The 22,060-nt window shown below is 38.9% G+C and overlaps 3 protein-coding genes across 4 annotated transcripts; all 3 read left to right on the top strand.

Annotated features, from left to right (window-relative positions):
* The first annotated feature begins 54 nt into the window (after positions 1 to 54).
* Positions 55 to 3,042, top strand: bloc1s1 (biogenesis of lysosomal organelles complex-1, subunit 1). The gene is made up of 4 exons (XM_029501717.1): positions 55 to 244; positions 363 to 435; positions 1,450 to 1,582; positions 2,132 to 3,042. Exons 1-4 carry the CDS (start codon positions 184 to 186, stop codon positions 2,240 to 2,242), a joined length of 378 nt encoding a protein of 125 aa, XP_029357577.1. The 5' UTR covers positions 55 to 183; the 3' UTR covers positions 2,243 to 3,042.
* A 1,247-nt stretch (positions 3,043 to 4,289) lies between these two features.
* Positions 4,290 to 7,562, top strand: rdh5 (retinol dehydrogenase 5 (11-cis/9-cis)). Its single transcript, XM_029501715.1, has 5 exons — positions 4,290 to 5,058; positions 5,187 to 5,509; positions 5,601 to 5,859; positions 6,886 to 7,049; positions 7,275 to 7,562. Exons 1-5 carry the CDS (start codon positions 5,027 to 5,029, stop codon positions 7,493 to 7,495), a joined length of 999 nt encoding a protein of 332 aa, XP_029357575.1. The 5' UTR covers positions 4,290 to 5,026; the 3' UTR covers positions 7,496 to 7,562.
* A 936-nt stretch (positions 7,563 to 8,498) lies between these two features.
* gls2b (glutaminase 2b (liver, mitochondrial)) lies at positions 8,499 to 20,431 on the top strand. 2 transcript variants are annotated; one of them, XM_029501527.1, is made up of 18 exons: positions 8,499 to 9,066; positions 9,723 to 9,837; positions 9,925 to 10,046; positions 11,679 to 11,808; positions 12,229 to 12,308; positions 13,180 to 13,343; positions 13,944 to 14,002; positions 14,575 to 14,607; positions 14,733 to 14,791; positions 14,934 to 15,000; positions 15,484 to 15,534; positions 15,631 to 15,807; positions 15,935 to 16,066; positions 16,382 to 16,474; positions 16,552 to 16,613; positions 17,469 to 17,545; positions 19,105 to 19,168; positions 19,511 to 20,431. In XM_029501527.1, exons 1-18 carry the CDS (start codon positions 8,864 to 8,866, stop codon positions 19,668 to 19,670), a joined length of 1,848 nt encoding a protein of 615 aa, XP_029357387.1. In that variant the 5' UTR covers positions 8,499 to 8,863; the 3' UTR covers positions 19,671 to 20,431. The 2 variants fall into 2 exon arrangements, with proteins under 2 accessions (XP_029357387.1, XP_029357388.1); XM_029501528.1 differs by having other exon boundaries at positions 19,319 to 19,653.
* The last annotated feature ends 1,629 nt before the right edge of the window (positions 20,432 to 22,060 follow it).

Raw genomic sequence — 22,060 nt, 5'->3', positions numbered from 1 at the left:
ACTACAGGAAGCTGGCGTCAGCATTCTAGTCACGCCCACAAATTACGTCCTCGAGCTTGGTCTCGTGATAACGGATACGTTAGTCAGCTGTTAGCATCTTTCCTTCCTCCGGCCGTCAGCGTCATGTTACTCACTTAACTCAACAATAACCCATTTACTAAGTTACTCCAACTATCGCGGAGGATGTTGTCTCGCCTGCTGAAGGAGCACCAAGCGAAGCAAAATGAGCGGAAGGAACTTCAGGGTGGGTGCTTCTTAGCGGCTAGCTGCTATGCTAACCGATGCTAAAAACAAAGCTCCGGACTCCCGTTTTAACTCACAGCCGTCGCTGTTTGTTTGTGTTGGTTTTGTTTCCTCCACAGAGCGTCGCAGGCGTGAGGCCATAGCTGCAGCCACATGTCTGACAGAAGCCCTGGTTGACCACCTCAACGTTGGGTATGAAAGCGATGTTTGCTGTTCGCCTTTACAGAAAAACTGAGGTTAAGGATGGCTGTGGATTTGGAAACTCTGACCCACTCTTCATAAAAACTCTCCTGTGCCAAAGTGTATTCCACATATGACGATGTATATTCATCTCACACCCTGCTCTTTTGCTAGTACAACACATCAGGAGGCATCTGGATCATTTGACTTGAAAATGACTTTACAACCTATGCAGATGACTTTCACTGCGTTAAAAAATAATTAAAATATAAGAAGATGACGGAAAAGTTTGTTATGAGTTAAATCTCATCTTAAAGGGGTTTAAAATGAATAACAGCTTACTTTGCAACTGATTGACTAACTATGTTCATACAATGTTATGTTTAATTGAGATAGATAACTAATGTTGTTACTGAACAAGTATTACAGCCTACAGAGTTGAAAGTAAACTCTGATATATGGCCAATATTTAAAATCATGAAATGTGTCCTTTATATACAGTACCAGTCCCAAGGTTGGGCACACTTTGCCATTCAAATGAATAAGAAATTGTGTCCAAACCCTTGATTAGTGCTCTATATATTGTCTGTGTACCATAATCACTGAGCAGATTTGAAGTCAAGCTGACCTCTCCAGGGTACCTGCCACCAACACCTCTTTCTGAACCAATAAAAGAAATCATTAAATTCCTGGCAGGATAAGAGTGTTCCAGTGTGTGACACAGCTGCAAATCGTACATTACGATTGTTAACATTGTGAAAGTTGTGATGAAACCAAGACAATCAGCTTGAAGAACAAGAGTGGGATACAAAGACTATTGTTGTGCTGGTCCTTTATGAAAAAGCTTATGACCAAAATCCTTCATAAGACTTCATAAGATTTAGTCAAGTTTTAATGTAACAGTATGTTTTTGGAACACATCAACAAGGCAATTAATTGCAGAACTCACTTGCATAAATATGTATACCATATATGTTATAGGTTTACCAATACTGCTTCTCTTCGTTGTTTTTGTTCTTTCTTCAGTGTTGCCCAGGCATATGTGAACCAGCGTAAACTTGACCATGAGGTGAAGACTCTCCAGGTGCAAGCGAGCCAGTTCTCTAAACAAACTGCTCAATGGATCACAATGGTGGAAGGTTTCAATCAGGCCCTAAAGGTAAGATTTATTTATAATTTATTAAATTTTAATTTTAATTTATCAGCAAGAAATGTCAGAAAGTATTAAGAAGTTCTTTATCAAATAATAAAAAAAAATAAACAAATTCTACCGTTCTTTACAGTTTATATAAGCCTGTAAATTTACCTGTCAAATCATGTCTTGAGATGGATTGGACCAACACTATATTGAGTTATGTGATTCAGTGGTAATGTTAAGGGAAAAAAAAACTAAATTAAAAATGTAGGAAACTGTACAGTAGTGTGCCTTTCCAAATACAATTATTGCTACAAAAGTTGGAATGACTTATCAGATCTTACGATCTTGCTTTATCAGCTTTACTAAAAGGAGATTACTTTCATGAAAGGGCTGTAGGACACAGCTTCTAAGAGATCAAAGCAGATTTGACAGGTGGTAAAAGCAATTCATCAATACAATTATCCAGCTCTTGTCATCTTCAGAGGGTCAAAGGAAGCTTGACAAACGGCCAGACTGATAAATGTACCAAGTAGAAACCATTGACTCGCTGTTTTTGTACTCTGTGGACAGGAAATTGGTGATGTGGAAAACTGGGCCCGCAGTATTGAGATGGATATGAGGACCATCGCCACAGCTTTGGAGTATGTACACAAGGGTCAGCTTCAATCTGCCTCCTCATAAATTTAACGGGAAGACATGTTGAAAGGTTTACAACTGAAACTAAATACACTGGATTGAAAGTAAAATTAAGTTGACTGCTGTTGGCAAAGGTGCAAGCAGTGGCCTCAGTGTGGGCTAAAGCTGATGATCACATTGTAAGGCTAAATGCCTGCTGCATTTGGCAGGTAACTGCACAACATGCATCATTTCATAAGTTCTTGTGCGAGGAACAATATTAAACCATACAATGATGCTGAAGTCGTTGAAATATCAAGCTTGTGTTAAAAATGAAAAGGTTCTACAATCTCTTTAGTAGTGAATTAAATTGATGAATGGATAATTGGAAAAAATCATGGAAAATGCTATGTCATGCAGTGACAGGTATGAATTAGTTGTATGTAAAAGCTTTGCTCACCAGCTTCTAATAGCTTAGAGGGGCCGCAAATTCCAACCACCGTTAATGTCTGTGTCCACTGAAAGAGGAAGGCTTACTTTCAGCTCCTGATACCTAAAACATGCATGTCTGTGTACAGTGAGGTTTGTACTGTTTTTGTTAGATAACTTTGATGATGGAACATTGTTTTTAATAAAATGTAAAAATCCACCAGTGTGTGAAACAAGGCTAGACTAATTTAATTTCCAAATCTTATCCACAGAAGCTTTACATACAGTATCTGTATGTAAAGCTTCACAACAGCTGTAATCCACAAAACCTCAATGAAAAACTAGACAAAATGTGCATGAAGAGCCTTTTTTTTTATTGGAAGTTTGATCAGGTTGATTTTATAGAGAATTCTTTTTTTATACAAACAGTAGGTGTCAGTGATAGGCAAGAAGAAATTTGGTTTTAATTGGGTCAAGGACTTTTTTTTTTTCATAAACTGTGGCTGTAATTCAAAATAGCAAAGTAACAGTTTTAGTATTTCAAGGTCTAATATGGGAAAGGTTTTGCAACACCACTGCTATTGAGTTACTAAGTACACTGGATAAATATTTGCTTGGCTGAGCTGATTCAACTGAAAGAATGTGTGACGTGAAGGAAAGTTATGTCATGATGCACATTGCTGTCTTTTTTTTTTTTTTTTTTTTCCTAATGTCATTTCAGGTGTGGTTCATGACCAACACTTTCCTTCACTGCACACTATTAGTATAGTAACCAGGCAACAGACACTCAGTCAGTTTATCACATGCTATTGAAATATATGTTTTTCTATCAAAAGGAGGTTTGTTACATCACCTCAGTTTAGAAAATGTCATTATCTAAGCCATTTACACAGAAATTGTGCAAATTTATTTTGACTTGGAAGTTGCAGCATTTAGGCAAGTCATCTTTAGAAAATACACTTAAGTTTTGTTAAAGCATAATATTGATACACCACAATACAGTCTAATACATAATAGCCACTTGGTGCTCATACTCTCAAAATAGTCACGTTGAATATACAGCATATATTGTTTAGGATTAAAACTGATATAATAGGTCAGTGAACTGAGCCAAGATTATATGCATGATTTTAAGAGCACACAGTACTCTTAAAATGTGGGATTATTATACATATTTAAGTATTAAGAATTTTTGTGTGCAGACCCAGAGAAAGAGTCTGGATTGATTGATTGATAGTTCCAAATTAAAAGATGTCATTTTAAAATTAACACACCGTGAGACATTGGAAGTTCCAAATTGTACAGAAAAGTCAGTTTTCTGTAAACCCAATCTTTGACAAGCCTGTTTTTATCACAACACATGCACAAACCAAATGGTTGCGGATTTGGGATTACTAGTGGTGGTACTTGTCTTAAGGGATAAACCACAAGAATAAAGCCTCTGTCTGACCAGCCTCTCTGAGTTAAGACCGACAAATAACCAGAAAGGGAAAGGAAAGAGGAAGAATAACTTGTGGACATCCATTACTTCTTGAAAAAGAAAACGGGTAGGACAATCTAGTTTTTTTTTTTTTTTTTTTTCCCCCAAATATTTTTCATTATTATGATTTTTCCTGTCATACATGCTCTGGCTCTTTTTTTTTTTTTTTTTTTTGTCGTTTTTCTATATTAGCCTTTCTATTGATAGTCATAGTCATCTCCCATTGCAAATTAATCAATTCAATTTTATAGTTTAAATATATCTAGCGCAATCTTAAAGAAAAGACTTGAGGTTTTAAGTTTGATTTGTGTTCGCTGGTCAGATTATATTGATATATGCATTTATTTGAAGCATTCCGGTATTTTCTCAGGATGAATTTATTACAGTTGTGAAAGAAAATTTACATTCTCTACCTGACCTTTATCTATCTACAGGATTATTATGCCCCAATTTAACAGCAATATATTGGTGTTAGATAACACTGTTATACACTGTCTGATTTAAGTGAAGGCAATTTTGATATAACCCACAGAAGAATGTTTTCTCTCTAATAAACCTAAAAACTAATTGGTTTTCAGAATGAGCAGCTAAGCAGCTGTGTCACGGGCATTAAATTTATGCTTGAAAACAATGCACACCCCCCTTTTTCAGGTCTCGTTCTCTCACAAATGCCTTTCATTCTTCCTTAAGAGTATTATCCAAAGATTTTTCATGTGCTCAAAGCAGTGCTGTATAACAAGCAACTCTTCTGCGAGGGCTCTCAGTGAACAGGTTCAGCATAATACTTCAGTAAGACCCTACGTCATTATGAAATCGAGTAAGGTTTTAATTGTAGGCATGTCTGAAATTAGTCTGCACGAAATTTGGAAGTTTGCTGTGTCAGTTCCTATTAACATTTGCTCAAGGTGTTTTTTCAGCCCAGTTCCAATCCTGAAAGCAACATGGATACAGAGTTTATCTACAACCTTTTAGGGTAAGTAATGTAAAAGGTGCAGCACTGCACACTTTGACCAACAATCGACAGCTGTAGCCTAACGTTTCAGCTTATATCGCTTAAAGTCACAGCTTTTATTATAAATTCTCTTGTCTTTTCTCTTTTAGGGAAAATGCTTGGCTGTACATCAGTGCCACCTTTGTGGTGTTGTGGGTTATTGTATGGCTGTACAGAGACAGCCTGGAGATTGAGAACATCACTGACAAGTATGTCTTGGTGACCGGCTGCGACTCTGGATTTGGAAACTTGCTGTGTAAGAAGCTTGATCGAAAAGGTTTCCGCGTGCTGGCCGGCTGTCTCACTGAGAAGGGAGCAGATGATCTGAAGCGGGTGGCAGGACCGTATCTGAAAACTATCCTGCTCGATGTGACTAATCAGGACAGCATTCAGAAAGCCTTGGAGTTTACCGAAAAGGAGGTTGGCGAGAAGGGTGAGGAGTGATTTGACTTGTATGACAAACATGACATTATTTCAGTTAATGGACACGCTCTTCCCCTGTTTGTCTTTGATTTCCTTTACAGGGCTTTGGGGTATCGTGAACAATGCTGGTCGCTCATTACCCATGGGCCCTTCAGAGTGGATGAAAGTGGAAGACTTCCACAGTACAATGAAAGTCAACATGAATGGAGTAATTGCCATGACAATGACTTTCCTGCCCCTCATCAAAAAGGCTCGCGGCCGTATTGTAAATGTTGCATCAGTACTGGGTAGAGTGGCTGCTAATGGTGGTGGATACTGCATCTCCAAGTTTGCGGTGGAGTCTTTTTCTGACTGCCTCAGGTAAGACTTGCAACCTCATTTTACATGCACATACAGTGTGTCCTGCCAACACAAAGAAAGTATTATGTTTCCAGTGATCAAATCTGCCCTTTACCATCCTGTACAAAGGCCTTCAGTGTATTGTGATTATAAGGACAGTCACACACACATCAGTCTTTGCATATGAGGGATATTGGTGTGCAGGCAGCAAGCATTTCATCATACTTTTTTTCTGGTCTGCATTTTTCCTCATAATTTAAGACCACAGGGTGCGTAAACTTTTTATGAGATAGATGCATTTATTGTTTTGCAGCTAAATATTTTATTATTTCAGTACGTGTGACCATCACCAGTCCTCCCTGGAAGCTAGTTTGTTGATTTTTATGTAGTGAAATGACATTTGTGTGGTAGGGGGGAGCAAAGGACAGACGAGATGCAGGAGGATGGGTAGCTGAAGGGAAGCAGGTGGTGCTGGTAGGAACTAGTGGAGTGAAGGATGCTGTGCTTTTCCTATCACCTCATCATACATTTCCACAATAAAATACATGCCAGATGGATATATATTGGCCTAAACACGTTGGTCTTCCTCAGTGCTTTAATTCAGCTGAGCTTACTAAAAACTAAGCATCAGGTTAGGGTTTGCCAGATTGTCCAGTTGTCTCGTTTTTTTCTGGTGTGTGTGTTTTTAACCCTAACCTATAAAGAATTTCAACTTAATTTATTAACTGATTTTTAGCATGTGTGACTGCAACTTGCTTATTAAGTTTAAAAGCTCTATTTACCACATAACCAACATTCATATGTTTTACAGACTTAATCGCAATCTGTCAAGCCAAGCATGGCACCTAATGACACCATTTATAATTAGAAATAAACTGGAATTAAAAAACTGATTGACTATTGATAAAACCATTAAATACAACTGAAACTTTTAAAAACCTAAACCTTTTTGAAACCTTTTGAAAGGGAGACTTGTTTATAAATCAAACTCATTTAAAGCGTTATTATATAAAATGTGAACTTGTATTTTTTTCTTTTTATATGCAGGAGGGATATAAACTACTTTGGCATCAATGTCTGTATCATTGAGCCTGGGTTTTTCAAGACCGCAGTGACGAGTCTTGAACCTCTTGAGAGAGAGTTGGATCGGTTGTGGAACCAGCTCAGCCCTGAAGTTCAAGCCAGTTATGGAGACAAGTACCTGGATAAGTGTAAGTGCTGCTGGCCTTATTTCTACAAACTTAAGATCTTTATAAATGTAAAATAGAAATTAGGATTAATTGTTCACAAATGAGCCTGTTTTATGACTCAAATTTGAGACTCATTCTTAATATTCTCTTTTTATAGTGAAAACTTGATGGATGATAGGACATTTAAATATGATACATTTGAGCATATCAGTCCATCGTTTTGTTCATATCATTCGTGCTTTTCAGACATAAAGATCCAGCGGTTAATCATGAATGCTATCTGTGACACTGACCTCACCAAGGTGACCAACTGTATGGAGCACGCACTGATGGCTGCCTACCCACGCACCAGATACAGTGCCGGCTGGGATGCCAAGCTCATTTGGATCCCTCTCTCTTACATGCCTTCCTGTGTGGTTGATATTGGGCTGAGGCTGGTGCTGCCTCGTCCTTCAAAGAGTGTGTAACTTGTGATGAACTTGAAGAAATGTTTTCATCTGCCTTAAAATTTGTGTCATTTACATGACCCCCCCCCCCCCCCCCCCCCCACACACACACACACACACACACACACACACACACACACACACACACACACACACCCACCCACACACCAGCCTTATAATATGCCCACATTCTTTATCTGCACTGGCAACGCAATGATCTGATATGCAGATTATTATATTTGTGCACAATATCTGTGTAATATCTACTCAAGACTTAACACAATATAAAGGAAAATAATGAAACCATACAGGAGAAATTCCTGTATAAATATTATTTAACAAGAGGCAGTGCCTTGGCCTTTTATTTATGAATGCTGTTAATCAACATAACCTACATTAACAGATTTACAATCAAGAAAAAGTGTCAGAATGTAATGATCAACTAATAAATAGAAACAAAGCTTTGCCATGAAAAAAAAAATACATTCAGAGTTACAACAACAGAAATGCCATGTTATGTGATTTATTTTTAAAATGTGAAAAATGATACATGTGAAAACCTGATGGTGATTTTCATATTTCAGTTATGGCTCAGCCTCAGACTTTTAATATAGATATTATCAGGAAGTTAAACCGCCCATCTAATGTGTAGATTTTTCCTTTGAGCAGCTGCTGCTTTGTAGGATTAATGGTATGTTGTAAATGAAGCTGTTGCATCTACCTTTTGGTTCCCTAGTTATCAGCCGAACTGACAGGATGTCCTGGTCTGGTGTCAATGCTGGTGAGCACAGTAATAAACTGAGAAGGTGACTTTTTGGCTGAACCTAAATATCCCTGAAGAGTCAGTGGCAGCTGGGAGCGTTTGGTCCTGCTGACAAAAAGCTGAATTCATTCTCATGGATGGGACTCTGTGGTTTGGCTCTGGAGCTGTCAGTCAAATGTCAAGAACCACATGAGGTGGAGTCTGCAACTTATTACACAGCTGCATTCAGGGGCTCCTCGGAAAATTAAACACCATCAATTATCGACAGGTTGTGGCATGTTTAAGAACGTGTCCAGTCTTTATTACTTTGAATAGTTTTTAGATTTTTCATTAGTTTTTATTTTTATTTTTTTAGTCAGGTTTTAGAGCTTTTCAGTGTGGAGTAAGGCATATAAAGAGCCTAAATATGAGAAATATATTGGACGTCACGGATGCCAAATCAAATATGTCATGTAGATGAGAAAGCTTGTCGAAAAGCTAAATTTCAGACCACACGCGAAGGTCGCAATAGTTCAGCTCGGTTGAAGGTCATTGACCTTTCGGAAACAGCTCCTGAAAAGTTCAAAACATAAAGAAAACATCACCTCCTCTGTCCGCCGCCGTCGGGGCTCCGGTCCGCCGCGGACATGCACCGTCTGAGAGCGCTGCGTCTGCCCGGCTCCGGACGGCCGGGCTCCGGCCAGCCGAGCTCCGGACAGCCGGGCTTCGGACACACTGAGGCGGTGAGGAGAGTCTTCATCCTCCGACCTGCCTGTCGTTTCACCTCCAAGATAACAAACCCGATCCTGCGACGGCCACCTTCACACTCTGATCATTCCCATCTCAAAGTGTGAGTATTTTACAGCACCTTTCTGATGATCCACATTATCACACACACACACACACACTTCTTAAAGTCACTTTCACCTCAGACCAGCAGGGATAGCAGTTTGTATCACGTTTTTCTTTTGTTGTTGTTGTTGTTTTTTGTTTACATTACCACAACAACATTACACTGTAAATGTCCATTGTGTGATTATGGGAGGAAGCCTGTACAGAGGACAGAATATAAAAGTGGAAACATCTCGAGTAAGATGATCCAGATCAGCTCAACTATCAGTCAGCAACATGTGTCCCATGTGGAAATGAACCATGCAACATTTTAATAATAGTGTGAAGCTCCAGGAGCAGACAGTATTGAGCTCTCACTTGTTACATTTTCCAGGTTATCCTGTCCAACTAAATTATAACAATATTAACCACAAACTCTCCCTGTATTTCTGTCATTTGGATCTTCCTCATTCCTTCTTGTGTAGGCCAGAGAATAATGAACTGCTCACAGTGCTGCAGCGGTATACAGGGTAGCACTGTGTGTTTGTTATTACAACCAGATTGCTTTTATTTGAAGTTAGCAGTGCATAGAGGTTAAAAACCTTTTAAATAGCTTTAACTAGATTTCTTTTGTAAGTGAACCAAGACTGGTGGTTTTCTTTCTTCTTGTTTAAGTTTCCTCTTCACCAGGAATTTTCATTCAAAGCCTGCCAGCTCTGGAGTGGAAGGCATGCTTTTCTACACCATCACAGACGGAAAGGACCAAGTCCCCATCTCATACTTTATCTCAGTGAGCCAACCAAAACATACCGGCTATATACTCTCAATATACAAACCATCTGTCAATAGTTGATTTTGTTGTTGCTGCTGTTTCCAGGCTCTGAGGAAAACTGGCCTTCATCCATCTGACCCTCGTCTAAAGGAGTGCATGGAAAATCTTCAACAGGCCGTGAATGACTCTGCTGGTGAGGTGATGATGGACAGGGAGCTTTTCCACAGGTGAACCGGCTTATTACCAGCTTATTTCTATAACACAACAGTAACCACTTGGTCTCTGCTACTGGAATACATTTTGATCAAAAACTAACAAATAAAATCAGAATATGAGAACATTAGCCCCTTTTTTCACACATATCACTCCTGGGAAAGAACAGGTGCTGACAATACGATAAATCAGGGCTGTGTTAAAGAGCTGCTCTAGTGCCAGACTCCTGATACTTTGTATGCTGGTTCAGCTTCCCACCTGAACACGACAGAGCAATCATTTATGTCATTAGAGACACCTGAGGGAAAATGTCAGCTGTGACAAAGGTCTGCAGGTGACGGCAGCAGCAGCAGCAGCATTTCATTTCTTTCTCCTATCTGTAGTATTTTCTGTCGATCCACAGGCTGCTGGAGTATAGTTCAGTTGTGTTTGTTTTATTTATTTATTTTATGTTGAACTACATCAATTTCCTAACTACAACCAAACGATACACCAACAGGCAAAATAATAAAAAGCACTAACTGTTTCTGAATAATGCTTCTGTATATTTGCCTTCAAAGCTTCACATGTGCCTCAGCATGTTGTTTGGTTTTCCATTAAGCTGCCTGTACAGCCACGAGACCAAACTATTTTTAGTCTGACCTTCTAACAGCGATCTGTTTTAATGAAGGAATGTGTTGGAAGTTATTCGCTGCGTGATTGTCTCTCTGCCTGCCCACCCCCAACCCCTCTCTTTGTTATTCCTTCACTTTCCACGCATACCTCACTGATCAGAAGAGAATTATGACTGTTTGTACACAAGATTAAGAGGCATTTACTGCACAAGAAATGACATAATATGGAAAACAAATTTATAATGAAACACAACATTTTGTGAATGTAAATTCTGTTTCTGATATATATTAAAGTCACGATAGTAACTTTTTAATCTGGGCTATTTTTTTTTTTTTTTTGCCATGTGGTGTCATTGGATTGCATGATACAACTAAACAGCTATGACATTTGAACTTCTACTCCAGCCACAATGTGTGTGAGGGGTTAATTATAACGTGTTCTACAGCTCTGAGAGTGCAGATTTGGGTTTCATTAGGTTTTTAATGCACATGGATAATGTCAATATATTAATAAATGTTATAGACTCTATTATGATATTAAAATCATGCTATTAATATTATAATCTTACAGTAGTTAGTTACATTTCCTTGGATCTGTACCTGACGAAAAATAAAAAAATAAAATACTGTGTGGTTGTGTAGGTGGCCTAAAGAAGTCATTCAGCAGCTGTCGAATTGCTCAGGCGGTCATGTACTGTACTACGTGCTGTGACGTGATACTGTGAATTGATGAAGCTAAACCTGTAGGCAGCCTGTGGTGTAAAAAGAAACACACACATCAGTGTAATGGTGTGCGCCTCAGGACATGTCATCTTTATTTACTGTCATACTGATGAAAGCAAAGGCCTGTTGCTCTGAGTGATAACGTGGCAGCTGGCAGCTGCTGCCCACTCACAGTGAGATCTGTACACAAACACAGACACGCACATGCGCACACACACACTCTGTGCGATTGCAATAGCAAGGAAAATGTGATATTTTGCTCTGAGTAAGCGCTCTTGGGTAATTCTGCATTATGTTGTTTCATCACAGATGTGTTGGTGGAAACATTGTCCTGCTGATCCAAGCCTTCAGAAAGAAATTTATTATCCCTGAATTTGATGTGTTTGCCCAAAAAATAAATGAAATATACGACCGAGTGCAAAAACAAGATGATGGGACGGTATGTATTTGTTTGTGTGTTCCTTCGAAACAGAAATAGAAATGGAGAATTTCCAGCACGTCTGTATTGAATATAATATGGACAGGCAAAGAAACATATGGAAACGCTACAGTGCATACATCTGCATAATGATTCTTATTCAGTATCCCACATGCTGTTATATATTGTGTACCCACGAACGATCTGTCAAAGCTTGTCATGTTTTTTTTATTTTTTTTTGTGAGATTTCGCTTCTTCCTCCTCATTTTCATCCAACATTTTCTCTGCTGCAGTGCCTCTATTGCTGACACTCGCTCCTCAGTGTGAAATAATATGATCAGAATGTGAATGTGTTTCTCTTTTGTATCACTTGTTCAAATATTTTCACCAAATAATGTGATCGGACTGTTAATGTGTTTGTCATGTGTATGCTGCCGTCAGGTTGCCGACTACATCCCCCAGTTGGCCAAGTTTAGCCCAGAGCTGTGGGGCATGTCTCTGTGTACTGTGGATGGCCAGAGGTAAGAATTACAGACCATAGTGGCTCGAAAGCTTTCATCCATATAAACAACAATTTTTTTTCTTTTAAATTAATGTTGTAAAATTTGCAATTAATGTAATTTGATTGCTTCTGAGATACGGTGTTATATGACTGAAAGCTCTGAAAGCTGTTTATGTTTATGTCAGATACTGTTTCCGAGAGAAAGAAGACACTTCCCACTAGTGGGTGTGCTTCAAACGGTTTTAATGCACAATGTGGGGACGAAGAAGGAGTTTGAGCTTGCTTATACCATGGTCATTTTCCGAGAATATGGGGATAAAAAGATTCGACAACTTTTGGTGAAAGTTTCACACTCAAAATTGAAAGTTTTTGAAGCATGAACTTACCATTGTCATGACAAGGAAGAAACTAGTCCCTTTTACAGCCACGGCAATTTCAAAGTATTTATCTTGTCTTTCTCCTCCTCTGTCAGCTCTTCAGGTGTCAGTTCCTTGTGCCATTTTTCTCTTGATTTTTGTCTTTTCTTCTCCATTTCTTTTTCTTCTGTGGCATCCCATTCCTCAAAATTCTTGTACGTGAAGTACGTAAGTGAAAAGAAATGTTAAAATCTCCCACTTCTGTTTGTTTTTTCCCGGAAGTTGCAGTTGACAAGTTGACAGTTTGACAGCTGGGCTCGTTACGTTGCTATGGTTACAGGCGACGATGAATTCAGAGCAGTTAGCCTACAAAGTATTCACACTGACCATGGTATAATACATATATAATGAATGAACCAAATATTGTCATTGTGCAGTTACATTAATACAAGATGAGATGAAATGCATGTTACTTCGGTCTTATAACTGTCCAGATTATTTGCTTCTCAGATGTTTCGTTTTGTTTTCCTTTAGACACTCAGTAGGCGACACCAAGCAGCCGTTCTGCCTGCAGTCCTGCGTGAAGCCCCTGCAGTACGCCATCGCCGTCCACGAGGCGGGAACGGAGCACATTCACCGTTACGTGGGCATGGAGCCCAGCGGACTCAAGTTCAACATGCTCTCACTGGATGATGAAGGTGCGTAAGGCCTTCTACTGCTCAGAAGGACTGAAAAAGCTCACATCGCCCTGCAGTTTGTATGTCTGATGCGCCAGATTATTAACTCCTCTATATGAGCTTTCTGAGCTATTAGTCAGACAATGACTTGGTGGCATTTTTTCAGTGTTTTCAACATTTCCTGCAATGTTCAGGATTTCTTCATCTCATTCACTGAAAACATAATTATTTGATCAAAGAAGATAATCAACAGTGAGAATAAAGTGGAAGTCTATGGACTTTCAGTAAATATTAGACTTTTTTGATAGTGTCATATGCTTTTTTCATTTTTTTTTTAAATGTTTTTGTTCAATACATTAACCAGACAAATGCCTTTGAAGGCATGAAGACTGAATGTATCTACATTCATCAGTGTGTACTTTGCTTAATCATATTTGGTCTGATGTCGCCTGATATTTTATGCAGAAGATAATCATGATGAACTGTTCCAAGGAAATTCTACCTTTTTTTTTTAATAATGATTCTATTTAGTACAGAACTCCTCATTAACTTTGTACCTTATTTTGTTGTCCTTGAACTCCTCATTAACTTTGCACCTTATTTTGTTGTCCTCTTCTCCAGATAAGCCCCACAACCCAATGGTCAACGCTGGAGCCATAGTGATCAGCTCTCTTATCAAGGTATGCAGATCGACATGTGCGGCCTGGTGTGTGGTCAGCCCGTTCAACAGATCACAAGTGGCAAATTTATTTTCAAACTTTAACAAAATCATATATTTGGCTGAGACCATTGCTAGAATTTTAACAGCTTTTTGGAAAAAAAGGACATCATTATCATGATTATGATCTTGGGGGAGATATAATAAAGAACGCAGTTACAAATTATTATTTATTATATATTATATATTATGTCTGGAACAATTTGACAAATCTATGCTACATTTGGACTTATATTATTATGACTGTTTTTATGCTTGTTTTTTACAGTTGTCTATAATCCTGTCTTGTGAAATGTTCCTGAACTCTAGCTGAGCTCTGTTGTGTATGATTGCTGTCTATCTTGCTGATCGGCAGCGACAAGCTGATAACAGGCTGTTAGATTACACAATAAGTGAAACATTCATTTATTTTTTCACCCTGTGTGATTAGTCATGCCGAGGTCATATTCAGTTTTCATGAACACTACATGTGGGAATGAATTTGATAATTACAATCAAGGTAATTTTATACAATAACTCTCGCTTTGTTTTCAGCCGTGCTCCAATAAGGCTGAGAAGTTTGACTATGTAAGTGTTGTGACTCAGATTTTCCTCTCTCTTAAGATCATGACTGTCTTGCTGCAACTGTGGCATGTGGCATCTCAACAGGCACAGAGATTCAGTGCTCATTTAAGCCGTCTTTACTTCCGTAGGTTATGGAGTTTGTGAAAAAGATGGCTGGCCAAGAATACATTGGATTCAGCAATACCACGTGAGTGTTCTGTCAAATATTTTAGAGGTAAAGTATTTGACTTAACACGCCAAAGTTCAAAGACAGTTTTAGGCAGATGGCTTGTCCACCAGCATATTGAATTATTGATACTTCAGCACTGGCCCCTGCTTTTCTGTCTCAGGTTCCAGTCAGAAAAAGAAACAGGCGACAGAAATTTTGCCATTGGATACTACATGAAAGAGAAGAAGGTCAGTTATAAAGCATTTTCTGACTGTACTGAAATATCTGGGATTATAAATACCTTTTATTTTCTGTTTCATCTGTGTGGGAGAAAGCTTCATGTGATATACCAGCTGAGTGCTGGTTGTTCTCAGGAAATGCTTTTTCACAGAGCTGGTACATGAGCTAATATTTATTTATATTTATTTTATATATATTTCTTCTCATTTTTGTTACCCTTTTCTAATGTAATAACCTTTGACGCCAACTAAAATCCCTCCTTTGTGCCCTCTCAATGCATCTCCCATGTCCCTCCTGCGTCACCGCTGACCTTTTGTCACTTGAAACTGTATCATCAGAAGCAATAACCCCTCATTGTCAGGACCAGAAAAAAAGAGCGAGTCCAATAACCTGAGATATCTTTTATTTTCTGGTTGAGAAATCATATTATATCTATAAGGCCAGAATGTGTCAGTCTATCGTAGTTATAATGATCACATTTCATTCCCCAGTGCTTTCCACCAAGAGCGGATATGATCGATGCCTTAGATTTCTACTTCCAGGTAATTTTCTGTCATGAAAATAATTTTTTTTTCTTTGCTGAAAAGAAAACGATGCCGGTAGTTTCACCCATAAACCCGACCCTCTCCTGCTCTCAGCTTTGCTCCATTGAGGTGACCTGTGAATCGGGAAGTATCATAGCAGCCACTCTTGCCAACGGGGGAATATGTCCTATAACAGGCGAGCATGTCCTGAGTGCTGAGGCAGTGCGAAACACACTGAGTCTCATGCACTCATGCGGCATGTATGACTTTTCTGGCCAGATGGCGTTTCATGTGAGTAGCACTGGAAGGTGACTGTAGCTCCAACCGTGTCTTCTTACACAAAAGTGGCATTGCTGTGGTTATTCCCTGTGGGGGAAATGCCTGAAACACACTCAGCTTTTATGCCTTCATCTCCCAGGTGGGCTTGCCAGCAAAATCTGGCGTGTCTGGTGCAGTGCTGCTGGTGATCCCCAACGTCATGGGAGTCATGTGTTGGTCTCCTCCACTGGACAGGGTTGGAAACAGCGTTCGGGGAATACACTTCTGTCAGGCAAGAGCAAGGCAGACAAGGCATTGTTTTTATGCTGTTTTTGGTAAAAAAAAAAAAAAAAAAATGGTGTGGATTCAAATGTTTTGTGTTGGTTTCCAGCATCAAATCAACTTTACTCTCTGAGCCACATCACAGAAAGAATGTGACAGAAAATTTATTTCAATTCCAGATCACAGAAAATATTTCGTACAAATGAATCTGGAGAGATAGTGACTTGAGTATTTACATGTCAGTGATAAATGTCCTGCTCTGATAAAGACTTGGTAATGTTTAAATCATGCATTGTCTGTTTCTGTAACTGTTTCTTATCCTCAGGAGCTTGTGTCACTCTTCAATTTCCACAATTATGACAACTTGAGGCACTTTGTGAAGAAGCAAGACCCTCGCAGGCAGGATGGGGATGATCGGGTGAGCTTTCCTCTCCTGCTGTGGATGCTTAGGTCAAATATAATCAGTGCCTTTATTTTTCTTTCCTCTGTTGGCAGAACAAATCTGTTTTCAACCTGATGTTCGCCGCCTACAGTGGAGATGTGTCGGCCCTGAGAAGGTACATTATCAAGACGTTATTATAGAGGAAAAGACCTTGAATGTTAACATCAGGCTGGTAATAAAAGAAACAACAACATGCAGGCCAATGAAAACTTGAAATAAAGTATAAAGCACTGCAAAATCAGCTCCAGTGCTGTTTGTCACTATGAGACTATGAAAGTCTGGAAATCTACTGGGTTAGGACAATTTTTTGAAAAAGATATTTCCCACATGATATTTCTGATGTCTAATACTTGAGCCCCAACTTTCTTCAGCTTGGTTGAGATTTCATAACAAATCAAAGTAATGGTAAAACTTTTTTCAGCAAGGTTAATCATACATTTAGAAAGAGACACATAAGTACTGCAAAGATAAAAAAAAATCACAAACTAGCTCAGAGATACAAAACTTACTCAAAGGATCAAACTGTTGTGGATGTGTTTCATTTGTTTTTCATTTGTGAGCCTAAAGGCCCATTGTTTCAGAATAAATGGATGATAACCCATCCCTGCAAAGAGGCATCAGTTCATGTTTATCCTTGTTCATGGTTTCTCTTTCATGTGTCACCCATCTGTTGTTCAGCAGCTCCTGTTTCTAACTGTGGACATCCATTTTGTACAGACTGCAATGGAAGCAATATATATATATATTTGTATTACAATCATTAAAACTCTAAAATATGAATTTAAACAGTCACTAAAATATCTTATACACATGAATTTTGTTTACGTAGCTGAAAATAATCCCTCATACAGGCAGATGTTAATTAGCTCACATATAAAAACAGCGCTAAAATATAATTTGTAGCTCTTGTTAGATATTCATATTTTGTTTTCTTAGTGTATTAAAAACAGTATTTGTGATCCTCCTTCAGGTTTGCTCTCTCATCCATGGACATGGATCTTCAAGACTATGATTCCCGGACTGCACTGCATATCGCAGCAGCAGAGGGTGAGCTCCTCGTGCTTTTTCTGTCTGTGGAAGTGAAATTGGATTTAATGAATGAGCCACACTAAATAGGCACCATAGGCAAATAAAAAAAAAAAAAAAAAAAAAAAAAAAAAAAGTCAAGCGGCAAACCTTCATAACTGAAGCACAAACATAATCTTTGAATTTTGAATAAGCTATCCTCTTTTGATTTCTTCTAAAAAGTACCTCTTGATCATGTTAGGCCTTTTTAAAGGCCCTGCTCATCTGCAGTCCACTCACACATGTGGTTTCACCTGTTCTACCTGATTAGGCCTCCTCTGTGGACTCAGCATATAAATCTCTCTAAACCCTCTTTAGTTGCACCAGAGGAGAAATGTTACACTTTCATCATTCTTTTTCATTCATGTATCCATGAATTATTGATTCAGCACAGCTGCACTCAACTTCATCCTGAGCAGAGGTCTAATCGGGCAGAACAAGTGAGAGCGCCTGTGCAGGTGTACGTGGCCTTTAACTAAGCTGAAATTTGTACTTTTTCGAACTCAACTATGGATTCTGCGCAGCAGAGTGTGGTAAAACAATAAACCTGACACACTTGCCCTCGCTGAGAACATGCTAAACTCTGCGGACAAACGTGCCGATCGCCCTGTCAGGTCTTCGTGTCACAACCTGTAGACGAAAGCGGTGTGACATTAAAAACGTTTCACTCGGTGCATGGCTCTGTACCAGCGCAGGTGAGGTGAGACATGCCGACACACTTGCTGTGGTTCTAGGAAGACGAACACGTGGAAGGACGGGCTGACATCACAGGCCATGAGCACCATTATCACACATCCCCAGACTGCAAATCAGTAATCACTGTCTTTCGGCAGTTATGTTAAAAAAAAAACAAAAAACTTTTCAATTCATTGCTGTGTCACCTGACCAAAAATATTAGAGACTTTCAGTCAATCGGTCACTGACAGAAAAATAGTTCAACCTGTAAAATGATACAGTTTAACACTTAAGGTGTAATTAGTTTTCGCTTCATTTGTTTTGCTGATTAACTACAGAGGTTCGCTACCTCTGGCTCACATTATAACAGGCCACTGATGAATCAGATCGCAGGCCCTGACAGAGCACCATATGGCGAATTATTTGTCTGTTTCTGTGGTGTAAGTTTGTTCACAGCACAGATTTAATGCTCTGCTGCAGTAACTACAACAATAACATTTATCAAAAACAGCCTTATGAGCAAGTCGTTTGTTTTTGAGATTAAAAAAAAGGTGGGAGTAATAAGTGATTTTTTTTTTTTCCCCAAATGAAAAAGGCAGCACTTTGCACTCCTAAATCTTGTTTGATTGTGTCCCGAAGAAATAATCAAATTTCTTCTTCTTTTTTTTTTTTTTTACGTAGTTCATATTTTTAACAGCTCCATTTGTCTGTCCAAAGGTTGTTTTTTAATTTCTTTTTTAACGCTCACCTTGACATGCCATAAAGCTAAATCATGAATAGCTTGCTCATTTTGGATTATCATAATAGAAACCTTTCTTTGTTTGGAGGGAAATCACAAACTTTCATGTTTTGCTGTTTATTCTCAGGTCACATCGACGTTGTGAAATTTCTGACTGAGACGTGCAAAGTTGATCCATTTGTAGTAGACAGGTGAGATCGGCATCTCCACCTTCGCCCTCTCTCCATCCTTTGGCTTCCATTTTCTACACTTCTGTTTACATCCTGAAGTGTCATTTCATGTGCTGTTATTTTGATGAAAATAATCCATATTTAAATTTCTATTCTTTCTGGTCTATCCAGCTGCAGCTGATTTGGGATATGAAAAAATGTTTGAATGGTGGAATTACCTCTCAGAGCAGGACATGAAAATGAACAGCTACATAGAAAACATACTTCGACGAAATCAATAATCAATTAACCTCGAGGTTTAAATCAAATCCTGCATCGGAAAAGCAGTATTCTCCATCTTGACCTTCACTCCCTGCCGTGCAGGTGGGGAAACCTACCAGTCGATGATGCTTTGCAGTTTGGGCATGATGAGGTGGTGAAGGTGCTGAAAGACTACCAGCAGGTCTACAGGCAGCAGGAGGTGCAGCAGCACACTGAGGGCGGGCATCTCCCAAAGCTGGACAACATCGAAGGCATGGTGTGAGGTTTGAAGATCAAAATCAGATTTTGTAGAGCCAAGCTGATGGACAGACCTGTCCTGATCTACTCAGCGCTTTGGTTCGGTCATTGACTTGATAAATGAATAATGCAAACTGGTTATTATGGAAAAGGTAAAACTGTGGAACTATGCAAATACAATATAGAGAAGGCAAAAACAATATTAAGAGAATAGAAACAGTAAAAATAACAACAGGGCAAGAATATGAAAATTATGGGCTTATGCTGCTTTATAAATGAGAACTAAAGCTTTTTATAATGGGAACAATTTCTCCCTCGTTGCATATCAGCACTGGTGATATTAACTTGCACAGGATGGAACAATTGTGATAAGAATAAAGCAGAGTTGATTGGAGCAGGGCTTATCAGTGTTGTTCCAAGATGTATTAAATAAAAACAGATGTTTATAGCTAATGCACTTCTTACAGCTTTCAAAGGTACTTTACATTCTTATTGTTATCAGTTTTTTATTTTATCACCAGGGTGTGTTGGAAACCAAAACAAACGGATCCACTTTAACCCAATCTGGTATGTTTTGGATGGAAAAGCACATTTGAGTGCTCTAATGTGGGATTCATTGTATATATTTTTTTCTTCGGCTGTACATCAGTGGACTGGATTCCTGATTTGGAAATACTTTGTTATAGTGTGAATGTTATAGAGAGTAATAGTTATAGACGTTTTAACTCTCCATAAACACAAAATTCCCAATGGTAATTTGTTATGAGGAATATTTTGACACTGAAGACATCCATTAAAATGTTTTATTTATCTACCACCCACAGTTTGACTTTGCAATTTGTTTTTAAATATTAATCGACAGTGACTAAATCACCTGAAGGCAGGAATACGTGACGAAGGAGAAGCTGGAGGTGGCCAGTATTACAGTAGCTGTTTTAAAATCTATTATGAGTTCATAATTCTGAAACAAACTGTGTAAAGGCAATCAGTCTCAGCTACAATATATTAACAGGATTTACGATGAGTCATGGCCAGATGTGGAGTTAATCAGATTTGACAGATTATACCTTTATTGGCACAGCTAATACAGATAATTTAAGCAATCTGCCACAAAAACATATATTACCTGTTTTTTTTCTTTATCCACTGGATGGCACTGCGTCCCTACTTCATCATCCGTCGTACTGAGTAGGTCCCAGCAGGAAAGGAATCAACCTTTTACCAGACTGAGCTGACATCCAGAGAGAGACTTCTGCCACGTTAACAGCCTGAGATGGCTCTGATTCGTCCTTCATCTTCTTGCTGCAGCAGGGAGGAAGAAGGCTGACAAGAAACCGGACAAATAGTTCACATTGTCTTTCTCCTTCAAATAGTGTTAATCTTCTTTATGGATCTTACTTCTGCATGGGTAAGACATGTAGTCTATTGGATCTCGTGTCAGTAGTCAACAAATGTCGACCTGATGCTTCATTGATTATGTGACCATCTCTTGTGAAGATTGCTTCTCCCAGTTTCCTCAAAACCGTTCAATAGAAACTGTTGTCCATTCGTATCTTCGTGCTTCATGCAGGTTTCTGCTTAAAAAAAGACGCTGAGTGAGGTGTCAGGTTTTGCTCTTTGTGAGAGACATAACCTCCACAAAAATGGCAGCCATGGATCAACAACTCCAGCTGTAAATACACTTGGTCTTTTCATCACCATGGGAGACAGACAGGTTAGGAAGCTGGATAAAAAAGACAAGATGACCTTAATACAGCAGAATAGAAATTCATTTAAACTCGACCTAGTTCTTAACAGTTTGTCAAGCAAAGGAGGGAGAAGGATGTGAAATAAGTGGATTTCTCTCTTGTTTTAAAGGTCGGTGGGTCTTATCATTCTGTTTCAAACTGATCTGTTTTATATATTGTCTAGTTTGCCACAAAATTTTGAAGAGACATGAAGAGTTGTTAAAGGATGAACCTTCAAGATTTTGCTGACCTCTTGACTTTCTCTGCAGCATGAACCTTGGCATTTGTGGCTTTGACTGAAATCTCTCGACAGCTATTGTTTTCAGTGTGATTTCTAATGATACCTGCACCTTCAGACCGGCAGCGTCATCACATCGAAATGAGTCCAGTTGCAATTAATGATGCATTAAATAGCTGCTAAGCTAATTATCCAGTAAACCTGAGCTGCTGTCTGTGTTAAATCCAATCACCTAAGGTGGTGAAGATGTTAAATATTGTATCTGATAAACATCAGCTTATCATTGTCACTGTGAGCATATTGCATGCCGACATTAACAGTCTACTCATTCAGGCAGCGCTCTGCCTGAAAACAGCCTGAAGCAGCTAACATGGCTGCAGTCCCCTGTTAGTCTTGTGAGACTAAAGTAGCTGATGTTTCGTGCCAGAAAATAAAATTGTCTGCCCATTT

This window comes from Echeneis naucrates, chromosome 5 (assembly GCF_900963305.1).
Source record: "Echeneis naucrates chromosome 5, fEcheNa1.1, whole genome shotgun sequence".
NCBI classification, from domain to species: domain Eukaryota; kingdom Metazoa; phylum Chordata; class Actinopteri; order Carangiformes; family Echeneidae; genus Echeneis; species Echeneis naucrates.
The sequence above is the reverse complement of the archived record's forward strand: the minus strand, read 5'-3'. Positions and strand labels throughout refer to the sequence as shown.